The sequence below is a fragment of the Culex pipiens genome, chromosome 1 (assembly GCF_016801865.2).
Source record: "Culex pipiens pallens isolate TS chromosome 1, TS_CPP_V2, whole genome shotgun sequence".
NCBI classification, from domain to species: domain Eukaryota; kingdom Metazoa; phylum Arthropoda; class Insecta; order Diptera; family Culicidae; genus Culex; species Culex pipiens.
This window is the reverse complement of record NC_068937.1, coordinates 125,332,423-125,345,679: the sequence shown is the minus strand read 5'-3', so window position 1 is coordinate 125,345,679 and position 13,257 is coordinate 125,332,423. Positions and strand designations below refer to the sequence as shown.

The 13,257-nt window shown below is 42.2% G+C and overlaps 1 protein-coding gene across 1 annotated transcript; it reads right to left on the bottom strand.

Moving 5' to 3' along the window:
* Nucleotides 1-7,674: 7,674 nt before the first annotated feature.
* LOC120427889 (uncharacterized protein K02A2.6-like) lies at nucleotides 7,675-13,251 on the bottom strand. The gene has a single exon (XM_039592823.2). The coding sequence runs from the start codon at nucleotides 13,179-13,181 to the stop codon at nucleotides 8,733-8,735; it is 4,449 nt and encodes a 1,482-aa protein (XP_039448757.2). The 5' UTR covers nucleotides 13,182-13,251; the 3' UTR covers nucleotides 7,675-8,732.
* Nucleotides 13,252-13,257: the final 6 nt, after the last annotated feature.

The window sequence follows — 13,257 nt, the reverse complement described above, 5'->3', positions numbered from 1 at the left end:
TTTATGAGTGATAACAAAAGTGATCTAGCTAGTTATTGAACTGAAAATAATCAAACTGTATGAATATGTACAATTTTGAAATTTATTCAGATAATAAATGTTGAGATTTCATAACAAAGTGATTGACCAGAATTTAAAAATAGAGAAAAGATGAAAACATGGCCCAAATGAGATATACATAAAATATGAGTTGTTGAATTCAATGTAGTAATAAAATGATAAAGAATAAAAGAATAGTCGAACTACTAATGCAATTTTTGGTAAATGCGCTAGTAAAATTTTAAAAATGGTTTTCAGGGTTTGTTGTGTTGATAATAAATTTATGATTTATTATTTTTTGTAATTTTCTTGGATAAACTCCGGGATCGACAAAAAAATAGATATTTTATTTTAAAGCAATTCAAATAAAGAAGAATGTTTAGCACATTCCATTGGTATGTTATATCTGTAATATGATGACTTAAATCCATTGCAGCTTAAATAGATAAATCTGTGTGTCTTGTGTGACATCTTATATTGGGTTCAAAATTCTCAGAATTATTCTCATGAAGAAATTGGAGCATTGACTGAAAAAAAAATAATCGGGTAGAACGTGATTTAATGTTTTGATAGCTTGAAGTGTAGAGAAATCGTGAGAATGTATTTATTAATATTGCATATTGGTCATACGAATGGTTTGAGGTTCATTGAAGTATACTAACTGTTTTCAAAATTATTCAAAAGGTGAAGTGGGAGAGCGGATGAAGAACATAGCTGGTGAACTAATGAACATCACTGTTTCAAATGTGTTGAAGGATATTGAGTGTTACTTAAAAAAATATGTTAATTTTCACTTGTGTAGGAAATAACTGAAGACGATTTGAATTCTAATTTGTTTTGAAAATAAATAGTAATTCGGCAAGTAATTGTGGCAGTTGATAAGGACGTTGATTTGTTTTGCCTTGAATGTTGAATTATCAAACTTGTTTACTAAGCAGTAAATAAGCTTGGGATCGCTAGATTACTGGTTGAAACTGATGTGTATTTTGCTGTGGTTTTGTTTAGTTTAACTAAGGATAAATTATTGAAGCAAGTGATGAAGAGATTAAATATTTGAAATTGTCAATGAGAGTGAATTCAAATCCAACAAATATTTTATTTAAAGGAAGATGGGGATGTAGGGTTTTCGTCCTTCAAAATAATGTAAACAATATAAATATATTGACCGGGTAATAATAACCCGAAACAGACTATCCCTTACCGAAGCGTGTACTTGGTTTTTGACAGCGCATGAAAAAGAGGCGCGTGTTGATGTTTACGCTGTGAACAGTGGAGAGTGAACGATTGGCGCGGAAGGGTGAGTGGGATTGAATTGTGCTGGAACCTGTTGGCGGAATCCGGAGCAGGACACGACGGAAGCGGACAAGAGGTCAGTGGGTGGTTGGGAGGTTAATGATCGGCAGCGATGGTGCTGCGTCCGGAACGTCGTGTCTCAAGGAGTCCCGGTTGCGACTCTACAATATTAATAAATACATTCTCACGATTTCTCTACACTTCAAGCTATCAAAACATTAAATCACGTTCTATCCCGATTTTTTTTTTTTTTTTTTGTCAATGCCCCAATTTCTTCATGAGAATAATTCTGAGAATTTTGAACCCAATATAAGATGTCATACAAGACACACAGATTTATCTATTTAAGCTGCAATGGATTTAAGTCATCATATTACAGATATAACATACCAATGGAATGTGCTAAACATCCTACTTTATTCGAATTGCTTTTAAAATAAAATATCTATTTTTTTATCAATCCTGGAGTTAATCCAAAAATTTAACTTAAAAAAAAGTAAATCATAAATTTATTATCAACACAACAAACTCTGAAAAGCATTTTTATAATTTTACTATCGCATTTACCAAAAATTGCATTAGTAGTTCGACTATTCTTTTATTCTTTATCATTTCATAACTACATTGAATTCAACAACTCATATTTTATGTATATCTCATTTGGGCAATGTTTTCATCTTTTCTCTATTTTGAAATTCTGGTCAATCACTTTGTTATGAAATCTCAACATTTATTATCTGAATAAATTTCAAAATTGTACATATTCATACAGTTTGATTATTTTCAGTTCAATAACTAGCTAGATCACTTTTGTTATCACTCATAAACTGACGTCCATTGGATTGAAAATTTAGTCGAAAACTTATTCCGTACCGAAGAAGAGAACTTTACTGTTCCAAGCTAAACAGCAATAGAAGAGGTTATCACTTTGGTTATATCATATTTGCTAAAATATTCACGTAGTATACCTTTGCTGCATATCGAAAGAGATTTCATAATCATCATAATATCAGGAGTGATTAGCCCTTTAACAATTATTTTATAAAACTGAGATGATAACTAACTTTTGAACGGTTATTGAAGTTCACCAATCCTTCAATTCCATCATAGAACAAATAACACTTTAATTTAATATTATTATTTATTATTATACAAGACCTCTCATCTCGACTTTCGATCTGAACCTTAATAAATCCAATCTTCATAAACAGCCATTCAAAACAAATGCATCAGTACTCTCGTATTTCAACTGTTCTCAATCTTATATATTTTACATGTAGTATTTTACTTATTCAAAAACACAATCAATGTTTTCGAACCTTATGCAGCCTTCCTGTATACTAGTATTTGAATCAGTAAATTGTCATGTCTATAAACATTATCATTTTTATAATGTTTAATAAGTATCAATAAAACAACACAATACTTTTTTTCAATTACGTTTACATTTATCAGTGGCCATCAACTTAAAAATGTTTAAAAAAATGAAAACTCTTAGATCCATACAATTTCCAACTGTCATAATTCTACGTTTCTCAAAACATAATTCAGTGTACTAATACAGTATGCTTTCACAAATCACAGAAAAAATATAAAACCAACAAGTAACACAAACCACTTGAATAATTAAATCTTTAAAAACATCATGCATTCAAAGTTCTCTTTTTTTTTTCGCCGAACATTTATTTTTAATCGACTAGTTCAGACAAACATTTAACCAACTTCAATTGAAAAATTACAATCCATCGCGTGTTCCATCATTACCTACCATTTTAGCAATTCTGTATCTGGAAAACATTTTGATACTTTGCGACTTAGACTAGGCACAAAACATTAGGAATGTAAACAACTTACTAAATCATCTGCATTACAACCTTCGGTGGTCTCTGCTGCAAACCTCTAACTAAAACCTGTTATGCACTTCGAACCCGCCAACCTGTGGATCACCTTCGGTCTACCTTTGGACTGTTCGTCCAACACTTGCCAACCTCTCATCTCTTTCCTTTTCTTTCATCTAGCTTGCTCTCATATGCGCCACAATGATAAGAAGAAAGACCTTACTATTGTTTTAAACACCAAACAAAACAAAAGGCACTTTGAAAACTTGAAACAATTAGCACATTTATGTTTTGAATGGTTCACAAATATTTCCTGGTGGGAATTTTAATCATAACAAACATGGAAGAGTTGAATCATTTCAATTGAAGCCTTTTTCAACTTCAAACTCCTTTAACCAAATATCGTCTAATTAATATTGCAGTAAAGTGAGTTAAACTGCAGCATGCGTTTTGTTCTTGTCACATTTCCAACCACATTCGACCACTAGTCTCAAATGTTTCGTCTTCAAGTCTTTGCACATTAAAATTTGATCATCGTTTGGCTCTCAAACCAAAGCAAACCTTTTCTGTCAAATATATAGAACACTGTCAATGAATTCGACTCGGAAATCTTTCAGTTACATTTTGTCCTCAAACTCCGTCAAGATTTTGCCTCGATTATACACCTATCGAGAAATCACTTTTACTTTTGAATACTTCAGATTTGACTAGGAAACATCTTTTAAATACAACAACGTACTGGGAATCAATTCGTACAAATTCAATTCCTTTGACTCTTGTCAAACATTTAGCTCTTTTAAATAAATTAAGGTGCCTCTTAAATCGGATAATCAAAAGACATATGACATCTCTGCAATAGTTATATTACTGTAGAGCCTTCTAGTTTCTCCACGCTATCAAAATTTAGCCCCCAAGCCAAATCACTGATATTTATATCTCCCAGGATCTGGCAAATCTTTATAGATTGTAACCGCTAGCCAAAATTGAGTAATTTAAGAGTCACATCATTGAACTCTAGAGCTCTCTAGCTCTTGCAAACTTACAATCGTTTGGCCCTAGCCAAATCACTCAAATCCAAAGCCCCCTAGCTCTTGCAAACTTATGATCATTTGCCCCCCTAGCACATCATGTTACTCCAGAGTCCCCTAGCTCTAGCAAACTTTATTTAATTTGGCCCCTAACCAAATCACTCAAATCCAGAGCCCCTTAGCTCTTGCAAACTTTAAATCATTTGGCCCCCTAGCCAAATCATTCAACTCCAGAGCCCCCTAGCTCTTGCAAACTTTAAATCATTTGGCCCCCTAGCCAAATCATTCAACTCCAGAGCCCCCTAGCTCTTGCAAACTTTAAATCATTTGGCCCCCTAGCCAAATCATTCAACTCCAGAGCCCCCTAGCTCTTGCAAACTTTAAATCATTTGGCCCCCTAGCCAAATCATTCAACTCCAGAGCCCCCGAGCTCTTGCAAACTTTAAATCATTTGGCCCCCTAGCCAAATCATTCGATCCATGACCCTTCCAGCTCAGCACATCTTCTACTGCAGTAAGGCCCTCTAGCCAAACTGTCAAGAATCAAATCATAAACAACGACAAGCCCTCCGGGAAAACAATCAACCATTTTACTTTTACTTTCGCTTTCGCTTCCACTTTCAATAATTTCTACTATTTTCTTCTCATCAACAATCTTGCGAGAAACCACACTCGCTTCACCACTTCACTACCAGAATCAAATTATCAATTTTACAATTCCCACACAATCGCTCGTTTAAAATTTGACGACACCCGGAAACTGGTCCGTTGTCCCCTTCTTCTCCCTCTGATAAAAAAAAAACGGTCCATCCCATCCTCGTCGCCAGATGTAGAGTCGCAACCGGGACTCCTTGAGACACGACGTTCCGGACGCAGCACCATCGCTGCCGATCATTAACCTCCCAACCACCCACTGACCTCATGTCCGCTTCCGTCGTGTCCTGCTCCGGATTCCGCCAACCGGTTCCAGCACAATTCAATCGCACTTACACTTCCGCGCCAAACGTTCACTCTCAACTGTCCACAGCGTAAACATAAACACGCGCCTCTTTTCATGCGCTGTCAAAAACCAAGTACACGCTTCAGTAAGGGATAGTCTGTTTCGGGTTATTATTACCCGAACAATATATTTATATTGTTTACATTATTTTGAAGGACGAAAACCCTACACCGGCTACATGTTCTTTTGACCGTTAGTTAGTCACTGACTTGAAAAATAATCCCGAAGCATGTAAATAATTAGCAAGCGCCATCAAAAAAACAAACGCGCCAAGTCTTTTGACGTTTTAATTTTGAACACCCATTCAAATCGAAGGCTGAAGAAAACCGAGCGAGAAGCGAAGGCAAATAAAGAACAAAGGGTGGCCACCAACACCACCAGCAGCGCTTGTGGTGTTGCCAGGAAACTTTCTCTATAAATGCTACTTTTCGTGAGTGTTCGCTCAAAATTTCATCAATTTTGGCAGCACGAAGCAGACCCAAACGAGCGTTGGAAGAAAAAAAAGAACTAAGCTGAAAATAGAAAAATGGGCGTGTCCCAATGCACTCGTCTGATTAGAATGCATTTTTGAAGTATTTTTTTAAAATGCTTGTAAAAGGAATAGCATAACTTTTAATAAAAGTGAAAATAAACAGAAATGTCCACAAAAAGTTGCTCTACTCGTTGGTGTTCTTGGTTTTACTGAATTTCAAGGAACACTCCAGATCATCCAGCATCATTCAAACAAGACCGCTTATTAGGCTTAAAATGGGTTTATTTCCCCTATCAATAGCTCCACCAAATTTGAACTTGATCAGAGAAAGTGCATTTCGAGTGGTGTGCCAGTTGGCGCGAAATGACCCATTTTACATTTTTTCCTTTGGCAAAGTTGCCAACATTGTATGGATAGCTGTCAAATTTGTTTGGATGCCAAATAGCTTCTTTAAACGCATGGAAGGCTTCCAAAAAGTTTTTGCCAGAATAAAAAATAAAATTTTCCTTTTCTAAATGCTCAGAGCCAGAGTCAGGCAAGAAAATAGCTTAGTAAGTAGTATTTCTCAGCTTTTCATTCATTGAATTCCGCAAAAAAATAACCTAAAACGCATAGAAAAAAGGAATTGAAAAGAAAATAGAAATACTTTTCGATACAAGTGCTGAAAAGGTAAACTTTTCAGCTTTGTTATTTTTGGTGATTGTAAATAGCCCATTTTGTTACTTCGAAATAACAAGAAAGGTGAGATTTTTAAAGGAATTGCAAAAAATATTGTTAATAGGTACCTTTAGAAAATCCTTTTTCAAGAATCATATTTTCCAATACACTCCAGACTCGATTATCCGAAGCCTCGATTCACGAACAGAAAAAAAACGTTTTTTTCTTTTTCTTGTTTTTAACATCAAATTTGAGTTATGCGACCCCATTTTAGTCAAATTTGAATAGTTGATTGCCTATCAAATAATAAAAAAAAAATGCATTTTTTCAATATTACATCACCGCGTTTTTGGCCGCCATCTTGGAATTAAAAAAAAAATCTAAATCATTTTAGTGTAGTTTACTGCCGTTCTACGCATAATTGTCCCATGTTCAAAAAAGTGCAACTGAGAAAAACGCGATTGAAATTATTCGACCGATTTCTGTGTTTCTACGCATAATTGTCCCGTGGGTTCCTATTCGCCCTATGTGTCCCTAATCGCCCCAGTTAGCAGTTTATCACCCTTAGTTGTGATTCTCTTGCTATACAACAGGTTAAAAAGACATAATGCTTAGTAAAACTAATGATTTCGTGTAAGAAAATACTTGGTGGGACAATTATGCGTAGAAGTTTAACGATGGGACAAACAGACTTGGTGTTGTTTTTAATGAGTTTCCGAACAAAGTACCAGATTTTATGTGTTTTTCTTAAAGTATACGTAAAACTAAACTCAAAAGTGTCATAAAGTCAAAATCGGCCAAAACTGACATGGGACAATTATGCGTAGAACGGCAGTTTAGGGGTCATACTTGAGGTCGACATTAAAAAAAAGCCAGCGAAAAATTAATTTTTTCGTGATTTGATTATCCGAAGTGGAATTTTTCCGAGGCTTTCGGATAATCAAGGGCGACAAAAACTTTAAACAAAATTTGTACCAGCCTGATATAATTTTAAAAAGGAGAAAAAAAAAAACCGACATGAAAAAAAACAGAACCGTTCACTTAGGGGAACAGCATCTAATTCCAGCGTGCCTCTAATGTTGGCAGGTCAGAACTTTGACATTCAATTAAAGCTAATTAAAAGCGTTTTCAACTGAAATGGAGTGATAAATAGCTCAATAAGAAGTGAGTTAGCCAGTTTCTATCAAAAGTTTTGCAAAATTAGTTGTTTAAATAGAGAAAATCAGCAAATTGGATGGAGTTAGGAGCGAGTGCTTAACCTGCCAAACATACGAGAATTTCCCCTACTTACTTGATTTCCCCAAAGGTTTTTTTCGGTAGTTTCATCAAATATCAAAACGAACAAAGGCACTTTTTTGTATAAAATTTCTTGAATACTTTATTTCACCACTTTTTTTGTTCCTTAAACTTCACGTAGGATTTTTTTTTCAATACAACTCTCACAGTTAGCAGATTGTGTATTTCTTACTTCATTTTCAGCATGATTTCACTCACTTTTTTTCAGATCATTTGCTTCCTTTTCCCAAGACGAGCGTCGTCGCCATCGCACAGCTTGACTAGCATTGGATTTCCGTAATTTAATTATCATTTTTCTTGTATGTTTGTTTCTTTTCTTCGCAGTTAATTTTGAGATTTAATTTTGTAAACACTTGCCTAATGCACGCTTTTCTTTTGTTTTTTTTTTTGTAGTATGACGACGAAACCATTATGCAAGCTTTATATGTTTGTGTTAGGAAAGAGTAAAATACCGCTTTTTTGCAGCGTTATCCTTGCGCAAACTTCATTAAATAATTTAGCGATTAATTTTAGGATTGAAATCGTTATCTTTTTCTTTGAGTTTTTGTGAATGTTGTCGTATTTCTTTTAGCTTAATTCTTATCAAGTTTATGTTCCTTTTTTCTTTTTTTTTGGCTAATTCCTATACCAGTAATATACGTGAGTTTATATGTATGAGTTGTATAATGGTCACAGCTTTTATTCCCTCTTCTTCTTCTTCTCTTTTTTTGCGGTTACAATAATTGTTTACCCTTAAATACTATATTATCCTTGCTGTTGTTGTTTGGCATTCGGACGACATGTGTTTCGCTGCATCACCACCGCTCCGCGTAATCGTAAAATAATTGCTTCCCTCTGCGTTGCGCCACCTGATCAGTAATCGTTGGTACCATTTGCTTTATGTTTGGAAATTATCTTTTTGTTTGTTTATTTTGTTTAATTTTAAGAACAACGAATATTGTTTCTGATGTGTCCGGAAACGAATGAAACACGTGTAGTACAAAACGTAAGAGCGAATATATTTCGTACTGGTTTGCGTGGTTGTTGAAACCGAACTTCATTTTCTCCACCACCCACAGGCGCAGCCTACTGCGATGGGCGCTCGATGGTGGGGATGGAACATCTCCCCCCTTATTTCATCCAGAAGTTGGAAAATCTTCCTGGAAGCTTGATTGCGCGTTGTCCTCGTCCTCCACCAGCTGGCGCGCCTTGAGGTGCTTCAGGTACCGGATGTCCTTGTCCTCCAGAAGCTCGTCCCGCCGGGAGAGCGGCAGGTGCCGGTGGTTCTACAGCTGCGTCCTCGAACTCTGCTTCGGATGAACCGGATTGCTCCTGATCGTCAGATTCTTCAGAGTCGTCGTCCGAGAATTCCGGATCGCTGTCGTCAACTGGAACAGGAACTGGCACTGGAGTTGCAGGCACTGGTGCTGCTACCGCATCGGCCAATCCAAAACCGTCGAAAAAGATCGAGAGCGGCGTCGGCTCTGGCGAGGCTGTGGTCTCGGGAACTCGTGTCTTCAACTGGTTTGCGTGCGAACGGATCAAGCGTCGGCGGTCGTCGAGGAATATGTTGTAGTTGACTCTGCCGATCTTCTCGATCACGGTACCAGCCTCCCACTGCCAGGAGTTGGCACGATGGACCTGCGCGAAGACGGCATCGCCATGCTTGAAAATCCGTTGGATCGCGCCGTGCTTTTTGTTAAAAGTGTCGTTCTGCTTCTCCGCCCTAGCGCTGGTGCTTGGCGAATTGTCCTTGGTCGGTTGAAGGAGAGCAGAAATGGTCCGAACTGGCCGGCCGAACATCACTTCCGCCGGAGACTTGCCATCGAGATCGCTGGTTGGGGTCGAGCGGTACACTTGCAAAAGCGTCTGCAGTGCTTCCTCCAGGGTTTCTCCCCCCGCGCGAATTTTGCGAAGGCTCCTCTTCAGCGTGTCCACAAATCGTTCCGCCGATCCGTTTGATTGTGGGTGGAACGGAGCGGTTCGAAGGTGGCGAATTCCCAGCTTGGTGCAGAACTCCTTGAACTCGTGGCCAGTAAACTGGGTTCCGTTGTCGGAAACAATAACCTCCGGAATACCGAACGTAGCGAATGACTGGGTCAGCAGCTTGATGGTCGTCTTCGCTGTCATCGTTCGAGTTGCGTACACTTCGGGCCATTTGGTGAATGGGTCGACCACCACCAGGAAGTACACGCCATCCACGGGACCGGCGTAGTCGATGTGGATCCGGGACCACGGCTTGCTTGGAGTTGGCCACGATTCTAAGCACGTTTTGGTGGGTGCTTTTCCAGCGATGGAGCAAGGGTTGCATCGCTTAACGAAATCCTCTATTTCGTTGTCTAGTCCGGGCCAGTAGACGAAACTGCGCGCAATCGCCTTCATGCGGACCATTCCAGGATGTCCACGGTGGAACTGTCGCAAAATCTGGGACCGGAACTGGGTCGGAACCACCACTCGGTCGTGGAACATCACGCAGCCGTCGACAAGACTGAGCGATTCCCGTCGGCGGAAGTAGGGAAGAACCTCGGAGTTGGTGACCGTTCCCGCGCTGCTTGGCCATCCGTCGCGGATGTACTTGACCACGGCCTGGAGTGTGGCGTTCGTCGCAGTGGCTTTTTGGAGAGCTGCGAAAGAGACCGGCACTTTGTCGATTGTGTCTGCGATTATGCTTACCAGGTCCTCTTCGAGCGTGAGTGCTGCCACGACGTACTCCTCTTCCGGTTGGATGGTACGGTCGATGAGCCGAGACAACATGTCGGCACAACCGAAGTCGCTCGTGGACACATGCTGGATCTCGAAATCGTAGTTCAGCATCGTGAGTGCCCAGCGTTGGAGGCGATTCGCGGTGTGCAGTGGAATTCCCTTCTTCGAGCCGAAGATGGACAGGAGCGGCTTGTGGTCAGTTTGCAGTGTGAAGGGCCGTCCCAGCAGGTACTTGTGGAACTTCGTTACCGCATATACTAACGCGAGCGCTTCCTTTTCAGGTTGTCCGTAGTTGCGCTCAGCGGGTGTGAGCGACCTTGACGCGTGTTGAACTACCTTGAGTGAGCCATCAGGGAACTGGTGGAGTATGACGGCCCCGATGCCGGTGCTCGACGCGTCCGCGGCTACGATGATCGGCAGCTTCGGATCGTAGTGAGTTAGTAGCAGGCTTGACTGGAGCACCTCCTTGAACTTCTCGAACGCCTGCTGGCACTCGGATGTCCAACGCCACTTGGTGTCCTTCTTGAGCAGCTGGTCCATTGGGCGGCGTAGCTCGTGAAGGTTGCGCACGAATCTTCCGTAGAAGTTCACCGCGCCCAGGAACGATCGCAGTTCGGACACATTGGTTGGAGCAGGAATGGCGGCAATCGTCCTCAGCTTCTCGGGGTCGGGGCGGATACCTCGACTGTCCACGATGTGTCCTAGATACCGAATTTGCAGCTGGAAGAAACTGCATTTCTCGGCCTTGACGTGGAACCCGTACTCCTTGAGACGTTGGAGCAACTGCTTGAGTGAAGATGCGTGCGATTTCCGGTCTGGTCCGAACACGATGACGTCGTCCATGAAGGTGCGGACGCCAGGTATGCCCGCAATCATTCCGTCCAGGAGGCTTTGGTAAGCTCCCGGCGCTGACTTCACCCCCGGAGTGAGGCGATTGTACTGGAACAGACCTCGATGCGTATTGATGGTGAGGAGCTTCTTGGAGTCGTCATCAACTTCGAGCTGAAGGTACGCATCGGAGAGGTCGATGATGCTGAAGATGGAACTGCCAGACAGCTGCGCAAAAATTTCCTCCGGTGTTGGCAGCGGGTAGTGGTTGGCTTCCAATGCTTCGTTCAGACCAGTTGAGAAATCCGCACAGATGCGAACTCTTCCGTTCGGCTTGCGCACAGCGACGATCGGAGCGGCCCACTCCGAGAATTCAACAGGTGTGATGATTCCCAGAGATTGGAGGCGGTTGAGCTCGTCGTCGACCAGGGAAATGGTGTTGAACGGAACTGGTCTTTTGGGACAAAAGACGGGCTTGGCGTTAGGTTTGAGATAAAGCTTTACCTTCGTCTTGGTGCAGTGTCCCAGGGAATCGTCGAAAACGGCCGCGTGGTTGGCTCGAAGCTCTTGAAGCTGCTCCTCCACCGACTTGACCTCGACGACGTTGCAAATGGAATCGATCGGCACGGACCACAACTCAAAGAGCTCGATCCATTCGATTCCCAGAAGGTTGAGTCCAGGCGATGACGTCACGAAGCATCTGCTGCGCTCCGTTCTGCCGTTGAGAGTGACGTCACACACGAACTCGCCGACAAGCCCGAGCGGCTGGCCGGACGCGTTGATTGCTTGAATGGAGGATGGCTGCAAACATGGCTGTCCTAGCTTGCGCCACGTTGCCTTGGCAACCACCGTTATGTCGCTGGCTGTGTCGAGCTGCAGTTGCGTAGCAACGCCGTTGATGGTGATCGGCAAGTACTTACGCCTGCTGCGATTGGCAGCCACGTGGTTGACGAAAATTCCTCGCGACTTGGCTTTCTGCTGCTTCTTCGCCTGCTTTTTCTTCTCCTCCACGGAATGATCCGGCTTGGGAGAGCTGCTGGAAGGCTTGGAAACGCAGCTGCAATAGCCTTCCTTGTGGCCAACTCGGTTGCATGCCTTGCACAAATGCCCCGAAAACGGACAGTCCCGGACAAAGTGCATTTGGCCGCATTGCCAGCAGGGGGTTCGGGGTAACTTGCCTTCGGTTTTCGCCGGACGCTGCTGCTGGGGACCGCTTCGCCTCTCCTGGACCGCGTGGACTGCTGGTTTTGAGCTTGATGGCCGCTCGACCAGCGTCGTGTCCGCCTTGAGATTGACGAGGCGCTGAAACTCGTCGATCAGGGTTTGGAGCGTCACAGGGTTTTCGGCGGTCTCCGCTTCGATCCGGGAAAGGAGTCTTGCCCGAACATCGGCGTATCGAGGTGACTTAAGACCGCAGATGAAGATGAGGCATTTGAATTGGTCAATCTTCACCTTTTGGAACTCAAAGTCCTCACACGCCCGGTTCACCTTACCTCCGTAGGTGATGATATCCTCCGCCTCCGACTTGGCCAGCTGGAGACACTGGTAGCGTTTGTGGAAGATGGAGGTGTGGGAGCCGAAAATTTTCCGTAGCGTGGCCACGGTGTCGTCGAACTTGACGGCACTTGGAAGCTTGGGCAGGATGTAGTTACAATAGCGGCTGTGTGCGGTGGTGTCCAACTTCCGGAGCAAAAGTCGCACTTTCGCCTCCTCCTTCAGCTTGGACGCGTCCTCCTTGAACATGTCCTCGTAACGCCGGAACCACTTGTCGAAAGTGACACCGTTCTCTTCGTCGAAAGAAAACTCGCTGATGTTGGTGGCCAGCGACTCCAGGATCTGCTCGGAGTTATCTGGTGCTGCCGCCGGTGCCGCCATCTTCTGCAGCAATTCCGTAATCTTGAGGATCGCCTGTTGTAGTTCCGCCATGCTTCCGGTTTTTCCTCGTCGCCAAATTGATGTGTCCGGAAACGAATGAAACACGTGTAGTACAAAACGTAAGAGCGAATATATTTCGTACTGGTTTGCGTGGTTGTTGAAACCGAACTTCATTTTCTCCACCACCCACAGGCGCAGCCTACTGCGATGGGCGCTCGATGGTGGGGATGGAACAGTTTCAGCTTGAAAT